Source organism: Falco naumanni, chromosome W (genome assembly GCF_017639655.2).
Source record: "Falco naumanni isolate bFalNau1 chromosome W, bFalNau1.pat, whole genome shotgun sequence".
NCBI classification, from domain to species: domain Eukaryota; kingdom Metazoa; phylum Chordata; class Aves; order Falconiformes; family Falconidae; genus Falco; species Falco naumanni.
The window spans coordinates 4,599,297-4,618,728 of record NC_054079.1 but is presented as its reverse complement, the minus strand read 5'-3'; the positions used below and the strand labels follow the sequence as shown (position 1 = coordinate 4,618,728).

The following is a 19,432-nucleotide window of genomic DNA, read 5'->3' as shown; positions in this document are numbered from 1 at the left end:
TTTTTTTTTTTAACCAAAGTGCATAAGGGTGTGAAGATTTTTATGTTTTATCACAGAACTTCCTGGCTTTGGACTACTGGAAACATAGAAAGGTCAAGAGTTCTCTATGGAGCTACTAATCCTTGTGAACTGATTTCTTTTTAATGTGAAAGTGAAGGATATGTGTGCTAGGGCATGAAAACCCAGCATTGTAATAAGGTTGTTTGGTGGTTACTTTTTTTTAAAGTGGTGCCTGGAACTGCAGACTTTTTTCTCATTTTAATAATGTGTTGGTATAAAACTGTAGCTACATTTCATATTTTGTCTTTGAAAGCAAAACTGCTAAATAGCAATTACCTTGTGTGTGCCATTTCATTTAATTGCACAGTCATAATGGCAAATCAGATGATCAGTCTTTTGAGAGGGCCCCAGATATCCTCATCTGAGCTTGTACAGCTGAGATTAAGATATATCTGGTGATAAACTGCAGTCAGTGTCAGATTTTATTAGTAATTCTGACATTTACAGCTGTGGTTTCTGTTCCTTTCTCTTCCTTCAACAGTTGACTACAGCTTGCTACGCTAGATGGAGAGAGATCATTCTTTGCATCCTGTTAGAATGAGTGATATGCCCTTATACCTTTTGTAGCAAATTCCTTGGTTTCCCCTGAAATAAAGAGATCAGAGTCAATAGTTAACAGTATTTTTTCTCACTTGCTCTGTGTTTCTCTGCCTGTGTCTCTTTCCAATTCTAGAATATGTTTGAGTCTACATACACAGTGTATTTATGAACAGATGTATCTGATCTCTGGAAAGCCGCCCTTTGAGCTGGCAAAAGCTTGTTCATTTCAGTTTTAGATACAGCAGTCAGTAATAGATAACTAGAAAACAGTTGCTTTTAGATGGAATATGTTTCACTTGCTAGTGAGTCAGCTCTGACAATGTAAGAAGTTTTTTATGAGAGTCTCTTTACAGTTGTACATACATCTGCTCTTGAAGTTGAGATGTATGAATGTTTCACTTTTACCTGTGTCCAACTCCTGGAGTAAGGTTGATTACTGAAATGGTTTTATAGTAAAAATCACAATATACAGCTCTTGTTTAATGGAATGTACATTTCAAAAAGTCTAATGCAAATAAATATCCTAGAGTTTACAGCTTCTGTTCTAATAAGTATAGGGGGGAAAATGGAAGTGTGAGAGGAGTTTAAGTAGGGAATGGAAGTAACTAATCTTTCATTGAGATGATGGGGTTGGTCTTTAAAAAAAGGAAAAAAACAGACAAAAAACCCCAACCCCAAACCACACCATGTGTTGGACTCTAAACCCAGATGTAATATTGAAATATTAAATATGTAAATTGAGATGGGTATATTTCTTTTATTTCTAATGAGACTTAATAAAGGCAAACATTTGCCATAGATAAGGATTGCTTGGCTTTGGTCATGAAAAGCAAAGCTGCTTTAGCTTGGCCTTCATTGTTTGAAGGGTGACCAAAAAGTTAAGAAAAAGCAGTTGAGAAGGGAGCTTGAAAGCCAGTGGCTTTGTGCCTGCAGAAGTGTTCTCCCCCTCGTGGGAAGAGGTTCCTGCTGTTACTTCCAAGGTAGGCAATAGCAGAGTTTGCTCTGTTGTGTTAGAAATTTTCTCAATTGTAGTTTTATTAATTGGACAGAAAAACCAGGGTATCCAATACAGAACCATGAACACCAGCTTCTTTTTGAAGCCTCAAACTAGAAGTTGTAAGGAAGACTTTAAGTTTCTAGGTAAAGCTGTTTTGAGGAATACAATTTTTTTTCTTATCACCTCCTCTGCTACTGAATGACTTCAGTCAGTTGTCTAAGGCTGGGATCCGTTCTAATCCTCACTCCTGCGGTGGGTGTTAAGCCTTCCTCTCCCAGCTGCTGGGGGGAGGCCTGCCCTGGTGCCTGCAGCAGGTAGGCAGGTGCCGGGGGCATTTGATGGTGCCCGTACGGCTTTGGGCACAGGTGACCTTCCCAAAGCGCTGGCCGGCTGCTGCCCGCTTCCCCGGCAGGCCGAGCCCCCTCCGTGCCAGCAGCTGGTGGGCCTGCGGGGGGCTGAGGCACGAGTGGGGATTTCATGGAAGGAGACAGATTCAGAGGTTAAACACACCGCCCGGTTGACATGGCCGCAGCGGGACTGCTGTAAATTAATATGCAAAGTCATTCAGCCTCCTGCATCCCCCAGCGCGAGGTGAGGGGCCAGGACCACGCGGCCCGGGGGCACCCCTGCAGCGGCAGCCTCAACAGGGAGCCGGGAGCGCGGAGCGGAGCCTCCCTCGGCCGCACTGCGTGGGTGGGGCGGGGCCCTTGGCGCACGGCAGCGGAAGCGCGGGTAGCGGCAGTTCCGGCGGGCGGCGGTCATGGCGGCGGAGGTGCTGGCTGGGACGGCGGCTCTCGTCTTGGGTGAGGGTCGGGGCGGCCGTTGTTGCGCTGTGCTCCGGCCCACGCTGCTGCTCGCTGGGCGCAGCGGCCGAGCGCCTCGGCGGGAGCGGAGAGGTGCAGCTGTGGCCGCCAGCGAGCGGGGTGGGAGCGGCAGGGCCTGCCCGGCGGCGGTGCCGGGGGCGGTGGCGGGGCCTGGGAGCGGCCGGCGGGGCAGCGCAGGCGCTTTCGGTTTCTGGTTCGGAGCTTGGCGATGGGGGGGCGCGGGCTTGGGAGTGGTTTCCCGCAAGAGGTTCCCGGTTTTTGTTCCCCCTGGGCAGCCGGTGACTTTGAGGAGGTCAGCATCTTGGGATGTCCTAAGGCCTTAGCATAACGTATTTACTGCATGGGTTGATTTTTTGCACGGAAAATACTAAATAATTCTTATGCTGTCTGACTAGCCTTTGTTTCTGAAGGTTTATTATTGTTGATAACCGTGAAGGTTTTATAGCCTTGTGTGTGTCCGCTCTTCCTCCTTGCCTTTTTTTTTGTTTGAGTAATTGCATGTATTTGTTATGTATTACAGAGGAGCTGTATGTTTCTGAACGAGAAGGCAGTGATTCCACTGGTGATGGGACACAAAAGAAACCGTTCAAGACTGTGTTAAAGGTAACTGGAAAGCAGCTGCTCTTTTGTTTTGAAGAGCCAAAAGATGCTTTTGGCAGGGAGGGACTTTAAAGCTGGTCCAGTTCCAGCCCCCTGCCAGGGGCAGGGACACCTTCCACCAGGCCAGGCTGCTCTGGCCTTGTCTTTCTAAATGTAAATTTTATACCTGCTTTTACAGCTCTGACCAGTAGGATGTCTGCTCAGTCTCTTGAAGGATGACTTTAGTTCGCATGCAGTGCCATTGACTCTTGTTTATTTCTTCCACCTTCTTAGGCTTTGATGACAGCAGGAAAGGAACCATTTCCTACTATTTACGTGGATTCGCAAAAAGAAAATGAGGTGCTGTAGCATTAGAGCTTCCTAGTAGAAATTATTTTAATGTCCCTTTGTGTGAAGGGACACAAATGTAATCTTTTCTGCTTTCTCCTTGGATTGATTTAGAGATGGGCCATTATTTCAAAGTCACAGATGAAAAATATCAAAAAACTGTGGCACAGGGAACAAATGAAGAATGAAGTGAAGGAGAAGAAGGAGGTAGGTTGCAGATGATGCCAAGCTGGAGGAAGCATACCACTTTTCTTTTCCAAAAACATTAAACAGCAGTGTTGTCATTCCCACTACTCTAAAAAAGTTTCAGCTTGTTCTTTGTCCGTGTCACTGTTTTGCACATGCATTAGTTACAACTTGCCTTTGTTTGTATTGGGACAAGTTGCCTGAAACTGGGTGAGTTTTGAACAGTTGCAGTCTTGGCTTTAGACTTTCTGGGAAAAAAATGAGAAATGTATCTGTGCATTGGTTCTCATCCTGGTCATGAATTAGGGCAGGTTTAGGCCCCAGCAAGGTAACATCAAGGCTTTTTATGATGTGTGTCTGTAAACATACATTATAGTCTCTGGTAATTGTGGAGAGTAGGAATCTTATAAAGCCTGCTTGCAGCTGTTTAATACTTTTTTTTTTTAATTAAAAAAAAAAAAGGCAGAAGATCTCTTGAGAAGAGAGAAGAACCTGGAGGAAGCTAAGAAGGTTGTTATCAAGAATGATCCTAGTTTTCCAGAGCCAAAATGTGTGAGTAAGATCCAGTGAGCTTGATACGTGGCCTGTGTTAGAGCATCTTGTCTGCACAGAGAGTGGGTCTCTCTGCTTTCTGGCTCCGGCAGCTGTTGAAGTCCACTGTCTTGTTACTGTCCATCAATGCAGCTTTGCTTTTCCGATTATACAGACTTTGGTCTTTCTCGTGTGCTTGATGGATATCTGAACTTTCTTAGTTCACACATGAGACTTCTCTGTTTGTCTGCTGGCAGAGACCATATTTCTGTTTTTCAAAAAGTTCATTAGTTTTGCTTTGTTTGATTACTGCAGTGGTGGAGAGTGAAGAAACAGTGCTGGTTAGAGGATGTAATTTCAGTTACTGAGACATAGAATATAGTTCTTACTTGGCTCTTTGTAGAGTCCTGCTGGATGTGGTGATCTGGTGCAATCCTTAGTAAGCAGATACCATATGTGCTGCCCTGTGACAGGTGTTTGGATAGACCCTGTGTAGAAGAGGGTTTTGATCGGAGACCTGCACTCTGATGGCTGCTCTTTGAGAAAGGGGCAGCCAGGCCCAGCTGCACCAAAATCACAGTCTCTTCTAGACCAGTGTAATGTAGCAGTCCTTAGCTGCCTGAGATGTGATGCATTTTGAAGGTGCCTGCTGGGTTGTTCTGCCTATAGCAGTGTCAGTACCTCAGCTACACATTTAGATGTACCCATGTCAGATCCAGATACTCTGCTAACTGAACTCATCCTCTAAAGGCATTCACTGTCTTGAGAAATTAATCCACGGTGCATTCAGAGTGCCAGAAAACATGCCTGAGGCATCCTTTCCAAGTCTTTTGTTGATGCAGTGCACCTTGGATTTCCAGTAATAACCAAATATTCCAGTCTTAGGATGTGAGCTGTTACATGTTTTCACTTCTCCTTTCGGTCAAACAAACTCAAAGTGAGCTTCTTCAAAAGCTATTACAGTCCTTGGTTGCTACACGGCAAAGTAAGCCTGCTAAATAGAAAGGACTCTATGTGAAGCCTGGAAGTGCTGTCCCAGTGTACTGCCTGTCCTGGCTAAAGTATTATTTCCTTACTAAACAGCTTTTCAGTATTGGCAGCTGTGCTTATAGCCTGGGTGGAACTTTGCTTCAAGTGCTCCTGGTAGGAGCTATTGGGGAGGGAGGTGTCATATACACATAGACATATGCTAAGTAATTACGTGGAAAACACAGTCTAAATGGTGAATCATTTCTCTCTTTGATTGCTTTTATTCCCGGCTTTACAGGTAAAGATTAATGCTCTGGAGGCTTACAGAGGCCAGAGAGTGAAGATTTTTGGCTGGATTCACAGATTACGGAGGCAAGGTAAACCACAAGCATTTAGAAGTTACTGAACCTGTGGAGAGCGATGGAACAAATACCATAGCCTTCAAAATTCGGACACTTAGAATGAATCAGGCAGCACCTGTTCTTAAATTTTTAAACTATCAGTTAGGTGTTCTCTTTGGTTTATCACAGTGGTCACTACAACACTGAAAATTCTGCATGACAAGTAAGCATGCGGACATTTCTTAGTCAAAATCTTAATGGGATTTTCAGTTTGGAGCCCAGTCCTGTGGAATTTCTTCAAAAGATTTGTTCTATGTTTTAAACTAATCCTGCAAACTGAGTAGCTAACAAGCATCTGCTCATAGTGAAATCAGCAATTCGGAATTGTAGTTACATAAAGTAGCATAACTTCTTTGACTGTAAATACTTGCTATCAAAATGATTGGTATTCTAGTTAGCAAGGTAGCTTCGGTTGGGGCGTGGGAGTGCATGGCAGAGGTGCTTCTGACTCCACAGGTACTTGTTCAGATTATCATTGAAGGACTTGACGAAGCAGTTGTGGATCTGGATATCATGAACAGTTTCTAGCAAATTATTTTTGTCATTATATGCTTTTGTGGAGAGGTGGGTGACTGCCCATGTCAGGTGTACCTTGGGCCTGTGAGTTCAGCATTTCTGCAGATAGACTTGTAGTCCCTCAGGACCCGAGGGACATCTCAGGTCTTGGCATGGCAGTGCAATCCCAACCCGGTTGATGTTGGAGCAGGCTTAGCTCTTGATGTCTGTTGAAACTTACTTTAACTTGTTATACAAAATACAGCTCTGTGAAAGGCATTTATAACTGTGCTAATGCCTCAGTGCTTACCTGAATCATCTCTGTTTTTTAAAAAGGAAGAATGTGATCACAGTCCTTCTGTAATAATCTGCACAGGGGTAATTGGTATGTCTTGGGAGTGGGGCTCTCCAAATGGATCAGTGAATAAAGCTGAGGCACTCTGGTGTTTGTTTTTTTCTTTTTAACTAGGAAAAAATTTGATGTTCATTGTTTTGAGAGATGGCACAGGTTTTCTTCAGTGTGTCCTTTCAGATGACCTGGTAAGTTGTGATGATTTAATTCTGTTCCATCATTTCATAAGTGTTCTTACCTCATCTGGTTTTCTTTCATACAGACAATGGTAAGCTCTCCTAAACCTACTGATTAAGTTTTATTATTGTTAAATTGTATCTCCTACTAGTAGAGATTATTTTTTTTGTCAATGTGAGAACTATTTAGAAGTGACTAGGAGTTAATCTTGTCTGGGACTCCAGTAGATGTCATAGCAAAATAAAAAAATTACCTTTACTATGCCTTTGTCTCTTTCTCTCCCTGCAGTGTCAGTGTTACAATGGGCTAATTCTTTCTACGGAGAGCAGTGTTGCAGTGTACGGTATGCTGAACCTTGTTCCTGAAGGCAAACAGGTACGGGAGCTAGTGTGTTTGGGTTCTCCTCTTTAACAGTTGGTCATTTTCCTGGTGGAAGGAGAAGCAGATGTAGAAGTTATTACTAGATTATTTCAGTGGGAACTTTATTTAGCGAAAAGAACAAACCTCCAAGGCTGCTGCTGTCACCCACAGTTCAGTGTGTGACAGGTGAGCTATGTGACTGTTCTGGTTTTGCCTGAAACAATTTTCCACTGATATGTGCCATAGATGTGGGAAATTATGTTAAAAAACAACATAGCTTTATTTTCCCTAACAAGAGGCTTATTCAGTTTTCATGAGGCTAAGAGTTTGGGAGTGTCTCTTTTTTACTGAGATGGGTTTGTAGGCTCTTCACCATGTTGTATTTGGCAGGTGTATGAACTAGGCAATGTAACTTTTTAAATAAAACTTTGTTTATAATGGTGGTCTCATGTTAGCGACTTGGCAAGTGTGATTTTAGGTTTCAAAATGTGATGCTGCTTAGGCCTTGTGCACCTCTCATTCCAGTCTAGATCTACACCCTGTTACTGTTTGGAAAATTGTTTGAGGTTGGGGCTAAAACCATGTTAAGCAGCTAGGCATGAAGGATGGTCCATAAAAAGGCAGGAGAGAAGCTTTCAGAAACCATTATCTGTGACAGCAACTCAGTGTACTCGTGAGGACATGCAGGCCTGTGTCAGGGTATTTACTGAAAATTATTTTAACACTTCTTAGTTATTAGGAGATGACTGAAAGACAGCTAAGTTATGTCTGTGTTACAAAACTTGGGATGCAGAAACAGCAAGCAAGCTCAGGCCGCATTTGTTCTATTTAAATTTTAAGTAGTTGTTTTAAAGACATGAGCTCCTGATAGCTGCTTATATTAATGTCCTTTTTCTGTGAAGGAGAAAGCAAAGCAGTAATGTTGAGATGTAGAGGATAGATAGATGTTTAATGTTGCTAGTCTGTAAGCTTACCTCTTCCTTTAGATACTGCAAGAGCTGATGACAATTTTGAATATGTGAGAGTTGTTCTTCTCTGTGGATTGGCAATCTATATTCTCCTCTGTGGTCTCTTGAGAAAGTGTACTATCTTTAGTAAGATAACAGGGAGAAGAAGCATGTCTGGAAAAAAAAAAACAAACCACGTCTGGTCTGTGGACAGGGCTCAGCCCTGGCGTGGGGCCCTCTGCTTGCCACATGGCACAGACAGGACTGGTCAGATCAGCCAGCCTGAAACCTGCTATAGTCACGTTGTGGTGAGATGCTACCTAGTGCAGAAAGATTGCTCAGGTGTCCCTGGCAGGCGGTTTCAAAAGTACCTGTAGTGAGCTAGATCTTCCTCCATCATGATCCAAACAATTTTTAATTTGAAGTTTGAGAAAAGGAGAATATGGCTCAAATAGGACAAAGAACAAAATACCTTGAATGTTATACTGCAGTCTTAGCTCTGCATTTTCTTCTAATAGATGGGAAGACTCTTCACTCTGTGTGCAGTGCTCTTAAGGCATACAGGAAGGTTCTTCGTGCCATTGTGTTGTGTTGTAGCACCATGTAAACTACTATGAAGAAAATTAACTATCCCAGCCAAAATTAGTATGCAGTGTAAATTACCACAGAATGGTTTGGGCTAGGAGGAAGCTCTGAAGGTAATAATCACGAAGGGTCTGCCCTGTTCTTGAAGAATATCTAATGTGAGGTCAGGCTGCCAAGTGTCTTGTCCAAATGGGTTTCTGAACATCTCCAAGGATGGAGACTGCAGTCTGGCTTGGCCTATGCCCTAGCGTTTCAACGCTGTGCAAACAGTTTTTTCTTTATAGCTGATTGAAATCTCCCTTGTTGTAACTGGAGATATTTGTCCTTTTGCTGGATGCATCCAAAGAGATTCTGGCTCCATCTTCTGTATAACCACACATTAAATAGCTGAAAGTAGTAAGTAGTTTGCCCCTGCTTAGCTTTCTGTTCTTCCAGCTGAATAAACCCAGCTGTCTGTGATACTTAAACTGAATGCATCTGGAAGCTTCTAATTATCTGAGTGTAGTACTCAATCCCATTCACGTTAAGTCTGAGAGACTCATGGTGGGTTGCAAATGGCACTTCTAAATGAGCTATGACCAAATTACAAAGCAGTCACTTTGAAAATACTGCAATTAGGATTTTAGCATCTTTTGTTTAAACCAGATTAACATCTTTGCCACGATGCCAGATGGTGACATCCAAGGGGCAAAAAAAGTGGACTTCTGAAATGTTTGTTTCTCTTCAAATTGGCAGGCTCCAGGAGGCCACGAGCTGAACTGTGATTATTGGGAGCTTATTGGTCTGGCCCCAGCAGGAGGGGCTGACAATCTACTCAATGAGGATTCAGAGGTTGATGTGCAGCTTAACAACAGGCATATGATGATTCGAGGCGAGAATATGTCCAAAATCTTCAAGGTGCGCTCCATGGTAGTGCAGGCCTTCAGGGATCATTTCTTTGCCAATGGCTATTATGAAGTAAGTATGTTTTCCCTTGTCAGCAAGTGACTACTTTAATGTCCTGGCTTCAAGACTCTTTTTTTTTTTTCTTTTTTTTCCCTGAAAAAAATGTGTAGATTTTCTAATTGATCTGAAAGGGGCAAAAGAAAAGCTGTTTCTTAGGAAACTATTACTTGATTGCTTTCATAGACATAGATCTCAAAGGTGTGTAGGCACTTCTGAGAGGTGTAACTGTTACGGTATGATTCCCCAACAGCCTGCATACCTCTTTTTAATGTGCTGAAGGATATCAGACTGAAGTGCTTGGATGCGTGCGTACAAAAGCTTTGTAGATGGTGTTCTGGAAGAGTGTGCCTTACGTCACTGCTCTCGCATGTTGTCATCCTTGTCTTTAATTCTTCACTCAAGTAATTGTAGTTCTGTTCTTTAACAGGTCACACCACCAACTTTAGTCCAGACACAGGTGGAAGGAGGCTCAACTCTGTTCAAACTCGATTATTTTGGTGAAGAGGCATACTTAACGCAGTCATCACAGCTCTATCTGGAGACCTGCATTCCAGCGTTAGGAGATGTTTTCTGTATTGCTCAGTCATACAGAGCTGAGCAATCCAGGACCCGCAGACACTTGGCAGAGTATGGAAAGAGTATACTACTTTGCTACTTATGTATAAGCTAATTTATAAAGCAGGGGAGTAGCAGTCAGTTAGATGACATAATGTACAGCAAGCAGACGGCATAATGCTAACGCAGAAGGTCTGAGCAAAGTATATTTGGGGGTGATACCTTGTCTTGGTGAATGTCTAGCGGGTCATAATACATTGACGATTGACGTTTAGTGAAGGAAGATCTCTGTGAAACAGCTGATACATTTTTAGGAAGCTGTGTTTTTTTAGAAAATACAGTTGATACTGTTGTCTTTTTTTTTTATGGTTTTATTTCCTTTACACTGTAGAGGTGGGAGAAATGAAAAAGGGGACAAAAGCGTGTGTGTTTGGGTTGTGGGTTTTTTAGTGAGAATTTTTTTCATAGCTAAAAGATTTGTTGCTTGTGTATGGTTTTATAATGGTGTGACTTCATGTTTCAGATACACTCACATTGAAGCTGAATGTCCTTTTATAAGTTTTGAGGATTTGTTGGACCGTCTGGAGAGCTTGGTTTGTGATGTAGTAGACAGAGTCTTGAAATCTCCTGCATCAAGCTTACTGTATGACCTAAACCCGGTAGGCAGCAGTGTGGAACACTCGTGACTAGCCAAGAACATAGATCTTTAGCCTTTCCTGGTCAGCACGTTCATTTGGGGAAGGCAGGGCACAGCATAGCAGTGGGCTCTGTTTGCTTACTGTTATTAATAATAGTAAGTGTATTAAATAACATCAAAAGAATGAAAATGCTGCAAGGCTGGTAATGACTCTTCTAGAAGCTGGGGACTGTGGGGGAAGAAGTTTCCTGCTAGCAAGTTCTAGGAGCCAGCAATGTGCTGGGATCTATTGCAATGTGTACTGTACCAGTGGAATAAAAACCTCTATCCCAGAGCTCGTAATATTGATCGGCTGGTACTTGTAGATTGAGCACAAGGGAGCAAGGGAAGAATGGTGTTTTACTTTCCACCCTGGAATGTGAAGCTCTAAAGCAATTTTATTTGTTAGAGACCCTTTGTCTTCTGTTGCCTTTGCAAAGAAGATGGCTTTAAGAAACTGCTAACTATCTCCATCACTAGTTTTTCTCTCAGAGCACGTACAAAGTCTTTTGCCTCTGTTATTTTCACCTTTTTCCTGATAAACACTGGGAGGTTCAGTTTTAAATTTGGGCTGAGACAGGGGTCAGGAGGTAGGAAGAAGCAGAACTCACCTCACAAAGGTGGATTCTGAAGCCGTTCTGTGTGCAGGGCAGCAAAAATATTCTTTTGTAGCCTTGCCCATGGAACTTCTGCTAATGGCTCAGTTCGAAACACCTACACATGCAATGAATTTGTACAGAAAAGGGAATAGCATTGAAAATACTTCCTTTCTTCTCTCTCCTGCCATCTTTTTCAGCTTCTCTTCTGTGAGCTGTACTGGACTTGGAAGATGGTTATGTTTGGTTCTATCTTTTCAGTACTGAGCTTGATTTGTTTGTTTAATAATTTATTGATGGATGAGCTGGGAAGAGTCGTGTGTATGCTTCAAGTCTGGAAGTAGACTTGCTAATCAACTAGAAAAATAATCTTTAAAAATGGTACTCTTCCAACTGTCTTCATGTCTGCTCTTATTTACAGGGCTTCAAGGCCCCTAAACGTCCTTTCCGACGAATGAACTATACTGAAGCCATTGAGTGGTTAAAGGAACATGATGTAAAGAAGGAAGATGGCACTTATTATGAGTTTGGGGAAGTAAGTCTTTCTGAGGCTCTTTAGAAATTAAAAGCAAACAAAATCCCACTGCCCTGCACTCAGGGTATAGAAGGCCCTCGAAGAACGGCATGTTTGGACTACGATGCTGTTGGGCTTACTGTTGCTGTGTGAATCTGTTGTGTTTTGTTTGGAATTACATAGATAACAAGTAAAGTTCTAGTCCCATTTAAGTTAGAGAGCTTTGCTATAAACTTAGTTTATCCAGAAGCCTGGATTTTTGTCTGGACAGTGCTGGGAGATGTAGTGAATTCTTTTATTGGGGAATGCAAGTGTGGGTTGGGTTTTCCACGTAATGTCTTCAAACATTGGAACCAAAATCTGTTTTGACATCTGTCCATGTGTACCCTGTCTCGCTGTTCTCCAACATGTAAGACAAAATGATTTGAAGGAGATCAAGAGGACTTGACAGTGTAGCCATAGTCATCAAAGGATTTAAGAGAATTGTTTAGGAGGACATGATATAATTGTTTAACTTCAAAGTCTACACAGCATATTCTGCAGGAACCTTGGCAGCTCAAAATCAGATGTGTTGGGTTTTTTGCTGTTACTGTTTTTCCCATCTGTATCAAAGATGATAGAGGTAAAGGGAGAGGAAGGCCTTCATACTGCACCAAACTTAAGGTTCTAGAGGGAAATAAGGATTCTTACTTCCTTTCCCCCATTGTGGGGCTGATATTTGCTTTGTGAGCTGCCCTTGTGCAAGGCCTGGGTTCGTTGCACTTTCCTTGCTGTGCATGCTGTAGTTGGCTCTGCCCCCACTTTCACAGCAGTCAGTGCTGTAACACAGTGTTTGGTTGGATTAAAACAAGTAACAGGTGTGACTGGTTTTTCCTATTAAAGAAAATTCTGATCTTCTGACTTTGAATCAGAATCTTAAGAAAAGTCTGAGCATTGGCTGAATAAAAGTTCAAATTAAGCCTTTTTTGGATAGACAGTTTTTTTGACTAAGCAAAGTATGTTCGTTTAACAAGCCGTGATGACGACATCACTGATGTTCCCTGTCTGTTAGTGTAAGTGTGGTGTCATACTTCACTTCTCTCCGGTTTTTAAACAATAAAATCGCTGAATTGATCATAATGAAACTCGTGCTAGGTGTTTCACCATTTATCAAATTTCAATCAGAAAATGTAGATAAGAAACAAATAACCTCATCTATGTAACCGATCAGTTGAGGTTTCTGAAAAATAGCCCGTATATATAACAAGGAAATGCTTAAACTTCTTAGTCTTGAGGTTTGTGGAAAACAGTATTGGGGAGGAAGCAGATTTGACTCTTCAGTGTTTACTGGTTTGGAAAGTCTCCATTTCAGGTTAGGATTTCCTCAGTTTTCTGTCTGAAACAGTGGGAAGACTTGGCTTTTAATTGAACAGATTCCCCCCCTCAACATGTATGTTTTTTATATATAAATATATTTTCTTCTAAGATAAATTGTTTTAAAAGTTTAGGTACACTAGGATGAATGTGTGGATATGTGTGTTGTGAAACTGCATTTGTTTCATGCCTGATACATGTGGGACTCCAAGGTATTGGAGTGGTTTTGGCTTTAAGTATTAAAAAAGCCTTCTTTAACCTTAGGATATTCCTGAAGCTCCTGAGAGATTGATGACAGACACCATTAATGAGCCAATCTTGTTGTGCCGATTTCCTGCAGAGATAAAGTCTTTCTATATGCAGCGCTGTCATGATTATTCCTGCCTTACTGAATCTGTAAGTTGGTATTTTATGTAGTGTTGCAGGCTTCTGCGTAAGCATGGGGAATGTCAGTGTGAGTGAGCATAGAATAAGTACTCCAGGAGAATCTTAGAGAATTCTTACCAGGTTTTGGGTTGGGTGTCTTTTGGTGTGGCTTGTTGATTGTGCAATAAATAAAGTAACTCTGAAGTGCTAATAATGTGGGTAGATGATAGTGAGTGTGTTCCTCACTGACCTCAGGCAAGGGCTAGTCTAATGACAATACTTCTGTGACTTCTCCGAGACTGTATTGTCTAAACACTGGCTGTCAGGCGGCCAGGAAGAGGGTGGTTATTAGGAATGTTGCTGGTTTTGTGGTGGTGTGTGGGGGTTTTTTGTTGTTTGTCTGTTTGTTTTTTACAGGTCAGTGTGGCCAAGAGTATTAGAGATTAGGGAACTTAGTTATTTTATTCCATCTAAAAATTGGGTCTGGAAGGAACTGCCTGCCTTCCTGTTGTGCAGAATTAAATATACATGATAAAATGTTATGGAAATATAGTTGCAAGTTTGGGTTATTTTTCTTCCCCCCTCCTACAGGCAGGTTAATTGTAATAGTTTGACCTTATGCTGTGTTTTGTAGGTTGATGTGTTGATGCCTAATGTTGGTGAAATTGTTGGAGGCTCCATGCGTATCTGGGACAGTGAGATGCTACTCGAAGGCTATAAGAGAGAGGGCATCGATCCCACACCATACTACTGGTATACTGATCAGGTTTGTAAAAGATTAGATGTGTTGCTTGTCAGCTATGATATTTGATTTTATTTTTTTTTTTTCCTTAAACTTGCTCTTAAAGTGATGCAGTCTGAATTGTATTTCTGGTGGCCCAAAGTAGATAATTATTTAAGCATTGCCAAAATGCAATGCGTAACAGTTTCCAGTCTGTTAAAACTGCTGCTGTTTGCTGCGGTTGCGTGCTGCCCTTACCAGATGACCTTCATTAGGCTGCTCTGTGCAGGTGTATTCTTCTAATAATGCCTTCTGCAGCACTGTTAGATAAAGAGAAGTTGGTCTTCACGGATTTGAATGGCTAAGCTCTAACTAGTGTAAGGGGAGAGGAGGAGGCAGTTGGAAAAGAATCGTTGAGATTTCTTTTTCACCTTTCTTTTTCCTCTTCTAGTCCTTACATTGCCCCAGGAAACTCGTGACAAGTAAGCACAAAATGAAAATTTTGTGTAAACAAAAAAATGAAAAATGCCTGAACCATTTTCCTCATCATTCAGAAAATAATCTTGGGTTTGCATTTTTTTCCCAGTCATAATTACTGCAATTATATAAATAACAAGAAAATGTTTAATATCTACTCTCTGATTTTAATTTCACAGAGAAAATATGGTACATGCCCTCATGGTGGATATGGTTTGGGATTAGAACGGTTCCTAACCTGGATTCTGAATCGACACCATATCAGAGATGTCTGTCTCTACCCACGCTTTGTCCAGCGCTGCAAACCTTAGCTGTCCTTGAAAACTGAGCAAATGATGATTGAAAAGGAATGATATACTGTATACTACAGCCTGTCTGAGAACAAGACTTATTGCAACCTGTTTCTAATACTAATACTGATTTAGGGTGTGAAAAGGAAAATAAACAGACCCCTTTTTTAAAGTAAAATGCTACTAATTAACTGGAAGAAGCCTCATAAAAAAATTGTTAGGTGTGGTTATGCTTTCAAGGCAACATAGAACAAAGATCCCAATAAGCTGTCATTTAAAAAACAAGATATGCTTCTGCTTTTAATTTCTGTGATTTAAAAGAAAATAAGCTCAGCATTGGATTTTTTGTTGTTCTTTTATTATTATTATTTGCTTTAATTTTCATCTGTTTTCTCTTGATTTCTTGTTGGAGAGATCAGGATTTCAAGTTCTTTAAATTCCCAAATATTGACCTCAGAGAATGGCATGAAAAAGATATCATCTGAAGAGCTCAACAGAATATAAAATTGGTATTAATTCTGTTGTGCGTTGCACTTTTTTTAGCTCCTACTGTTTTTAATCAAAGTTCTGATTTAGTTTATTCAGTAGCAAGGTATGTAGTATTTACCACACAATTCCACTGCAAGAGATGGGGGTGGCTGGTTGGGGTTTTTTTCCAGATTATTTATTGGTTAGAAATGATGAGGCACCTGGTGAGGTAGGATTTGCTACTTTTTCCTGGTACCTGTGGATGCAACGCTGTAAGTGGGTCCATGCACACCCCAGCCTGTGCTGAATGACAATAGGAAGGGAGCACTGTCTGTTAGCTCGTAGGCACTGGGGTGGTTTGTGGTGCCTTCCAAATTAAGGTTCTGCCATCTGTTTCAAACCAGAAGTGACAAAGGCCTAAAGAAACTGATAACTTTGAAATACAATTGGATTTCAGCATTGTATGCTGACTGAATTGCTGTCCTCTCTAGATGAACTGTAGTTCAAGCAGGGCTTTCCCATCTCATGCTGAAGTACGTTTTCATAGTAGAGCAGTTCCATGTTTCCTAGCTGGCTCCATGTTCTCTTGTGCCACTGCATCTGAGCAGATTCTCTGACTGTAATCAAGTTATTAAATAGGATTAATGAAATATTTAACGTGTTGAGTCATCTGTATGCTTTTTAATCATAAATAAAGTAATTATTTTTACTAGAGAGGAAAAAATAAATCAGTAGGTGCATCATTCGCTACCTGCACTGAGATTTGATCTGGATTTGCCATTCATAGAATTGTTGAGCTGTACAATACCCATATTTTTGTAATAAATGACTGGTTTTCTTCATTTTGCATGTTAAAAATATAAACTGGTCTACATTGGCAACCAATAAATTGTGGCAACGTAAGTTGGTGTGCAAGAGGGTAGTTCTTGACCTCCAATGTCTGTTCCTTTCCTTTTACTTAGCCTTTATAGCTTACTTGCTTAATATAGTCAGTCCTGTCACAGACAGTATCTATGTGGGCAAAAGCACAGGAAAAGGGAATTTCCAAGTGCAGGAAATACATATTCCAAAAAAATGGCACTAGCTTTTTTGTTTTTGAACTAAATCCCCATTAACTCAAAGGCATGTATTTTTATAGTTTGGATAGACCACCCCAGCTACCCAGCTGAAACATTCTAGAAAGAATAAATGAGAACGAAAGGGGTGCTTGAATAATTGTTTGCCAAGGCAGCAGCTCTTGGGGGGGAGTGCATGTGACTTTTGCCTGCTTGTAGCTGTGGCTGCCCAAAGCCAGCCTGGTTTGTAAGCAGTGTTAACATCTGCCTTGCCAACTGGTACAGTTGGAAGAAGTGAGGTTATTTCCAGAGCTGTTAAATGTCTGGATTTAATGTCTTGGGGTTTGTTGGGGGGCCACTGTGGCATTGCTGCTTATGACCTGAGGGGTGCCCTGCCAAAGCAGGGAAGGTGAGTAGGGACTGCACTGCACAAGGATGAAGGAAAGATGCTCTAAGATGTGAGCAGTGCTAAGATGGTTTTCTTTCTTACCCACCTCTTTGAATTCAACCTTTTCCCAGTCCTTTTGTAGCTACGGTAGAAGAAAATCTTGTACAGTGACATGCCTTAGCGCTCTCTCTCACACTTGCCCTACTCCGTTTTTGATGGGTGGTTCTTTGTCCAAACACAGAACTTAAAAGATTCTTTTAAATACCAGCAAAAGTATAGTCAACTGCATATTTCCTGTGGTTTGGGGTATTGTTGCATGTATGAGTACATAAGGTAAAGGAAAAGATCGTACTAGAAAAACATCACTTGTTTGCAATCAGTTTTCTGTCCTTAAAACTGGCAGGGCTGAGCTACTTTGTAAAGGTTAAAAGCCTTCGTATCAGGGGAGCTACTAGCAGAATTCATGGAGACTGGTGTGCAGTTCTATAATCTGCCTGTGGAGCAGAGGTGGTGCTGGGCAAACCACTTGCCTGGGAAAGATCCCCAAATTAAGGGAAGTATCCCTGAATTAAGCAAAAGCCAGTGCAAATCTACCGGTGGAGTAATAAGGAGTAATTTCTTAGGCAGCCACTGCAATGTTGAAATGCTGCTTCAAAACAAACCTTTGCTATGTTAAACAGGATTGGTGTAGTTCCTGATTTACCAACAAGGCTCAATTCAGGTTTTTGATCATCAAGAAAAAAACAACCCTACTTTTAGAGACTGAGAAATGATAAATGTTATCTTGGGTTTTATTTCCGTGTCTCATCAGTTGTGGTTTTTGTGTGGTGTCTTCTTTTTTTTACTGTGTTCTTACAGAATTTGCTGAGTTTGATTATGTCTCCAGTGATTTAAAACATGATCCTGGGTGTTTCTGCCAGCTATCCAGAAAGCTAGTTCCCAAGCTCTCCAGCAGCAAAGCTTTTTGATTTTAAGTTCTTATTCAGGGCTGATTTAATCACATTTGCTGCTAGATGTGTTCTTTGAGCTAGCAGTGTTCCTAGGTCCTTCCCATCTGAGTTCAATGTTTCGGTCCTCCTTCCCAGTATGTTTACCTTGTATATGTGGGCAATACTGGTCAGGTACTGGGGGGAAGCAAAGCAGCTCATTGGTCTCACTGGCTGTTAGGGCTCCAGGGACCAGAGGGAACAGCACTTTCCTCCAGGCTCCGTCGCAAATTCCAGTGCAGCTTACATCACTTGCAGATTATGATTGCTAATAATAGCTCTCAGAAAGACACTGCAGCTGCTTGGAGTACAAGAATACTTGAGTTTGTTTTTATTAGAATGTATAAACAAACCTGCAAAAGAGGAGAAAATGTGGAATGAGAACTTGGACTTCTCATACTGTTTAATCTTCCCTCAAGGTATCTCCACAGTCAGACTGGTAGTTAGATTGTTAACTGGTGAACTGGACTGGCTCCAAGGCCCTTTCAGCCTTGTAACTGGCAGCTTCAAGATCACTATCGTGTAGCTTTGTTTAGATTACATCTCCTTACACACGTTATTTTATATTCATCTATGTTGAAACTCATCTGGCCACCCTTTGCGAGGACCTTTTGAAGCTCCTTGCCAGTGGTGTGGCACTAACCATACCAGAGAGCCCAGCATCCTTCACAAATGTGGGGTTTCTCTTCTTTGCTCACTTCCCCACAGGGCAGCCAGGATTGAAACAGCTACAGCTCACTGGAGGGGCAAGGAGAAGCACAGTGCTGCCAGGCCTTGGGCAGCAAGAGCTAGGTCTGCCATTGGCTTCCATAAGCTGTACACAGGGCAACTGAAACCGCTGCTGAGAAGATGTGGGATGCAAATCAAATGTTTGTGTGCAGGATAAGTTCTGGTATTTGTTTCTTTGTGTTTCTACTAGGAATGAAGGTTACCAGACAAGCTCTGCAGTCCTGTGCCAGTGTGTCTGATGAGCCAGGAGCCCTGGTGCAGGAGTCAGGTCCTGCCCTGGTGCGAGGCTGTACCACTGCAGTCCGTTCTGTGTGCTGCCTGTAGTCCTTGTTCCACCTGAGCTGGACCTCTTCCCAGCTGTCCTGTTCCTCAGGCACTGGTCCTGCACTGCTACTGTCTACATTTATCGCATGGAAAAGAGGGGTAAAGACTATGGCATTTGGGCCAGCAGTAAGAGCCCCAGAGCACATGGAGCAAGTCAGCAGCTGGGCCAGCAGTACCTCCCTGTCTGACCCCTCCTGCCTACCAAACAGCCACCTTTGATTTCCAGCATCCACAAACCACGCTGGGCTGTGACCAGGACAGAGAATCCCAGCTGGCACTGTAACATTATGCAGAGGTGCTGCTGGTCATAAATCAGTTCTGTGGATATCTGCCTCCAGCTGAGAAATGCTGTTCCTCCCAGCATGCGAAGGAAATCTCCTCATAGATGATGCACACTGTAAACACAGTGCATGTCCCTGCGTGTGAGGTGCAGCCCTATTGTAAAGCTTTCCCACTGTGCACTGGCAGAGGCAGAAGTTGAGCTTTGAAAAGCCTATTCTTTCCATCTCTTGGAGAAGATTTCAGTCTGCAGAGTAAATAATGATTTAGGCTGGGGTTTTTCCTGGTGCACTGGGCTGAGATCAACACATGTGTTTCACCTGGAGCACAGGCAGAATGCCAGCACGCAACCCCACCTG

At 42.1% G+C, this 19,432-nt stretch overlaps 1 protein-coding gene across 2 annotated transcripts; it reads left to right on the top strand.

Annotated features, from left to right (window-relative positions):
* Positions 1 to 2,336: 2,336 nt before the first annotated feature.
* On the top strand, positions 2,337 to 14,869 carry LOC121080588 (asparagine--tRNA ligase, cytoplasmic-like). Of its 2 annotated transcripts, none has more exons than XM_040578718.1 (15): positions 2,337 to 2,400; positions 2,942 to 3,024; positions 3,295 to 3,360; positions 3,463 to 3,555; positions 3,997 to 4,086; positions 5,333 to 5,411; positions 6,400 to 6,470; positions 6,748 to 6,834; positions 9,087 to 9,308; positions 9,724 to 9,923; positions 10,375 to 10,510; positions 11,545 to 11,658; positions 13,255 to 13,386; positions 13,991 to 14,122; positions 14,734 to 14,869. In XM_040578718.1, exons 1-15 carry the CDS (start codon positions 2,358 to 2,360, stop codon positions 14,863 to 14,865), a joined length of 1,680 nt encoding a protein of 559 aa, XP_040434652.1. In that variant the 5' UTR covers positions 2,337 to 2,357; the 3' UTR covers positions 14,866 to 14,869. The 2 variants fall into 2 exon arrangements, with proteins under 2 accessions (XP_040434652.1, XP_040434653.1); XM_040578719.1 differs by lacking the exon at positions 2,337 to 2,400 and adding an exon at positions 2,692 to 2,713.
* Positions 14,870 to 19,432: the final 4,563 nt, after the last annotated feature.

What these genes read in the sequence shown, in the direction of transcription:
- LOC121080588 (XM_040578718.1), top strand. Translation starts at nt 2,358, where the DNA reads ATGGCGGCGGAGGTGCTGGCTGGGACGGCGGCTCTCGTCTTGG. An exon ending in TCACAGATTACGGAGGCAAG is followed by an intron (nt 5,412 to 6,399) that starts GTAAACCACAAG and finishes CTTTTTAACTAG; the next exon opens with GAAAAAATTTGATGTTCATT. An exon ending in TTGTTCCTGAAGGCAAACAG is followed by an intron (nt 6,835 to 9,086) that starts GTACGGGAGCTA and finishes TCAAATTGGCAG; the next exon opens with GCTCCAGGAGGCCACGAGCT.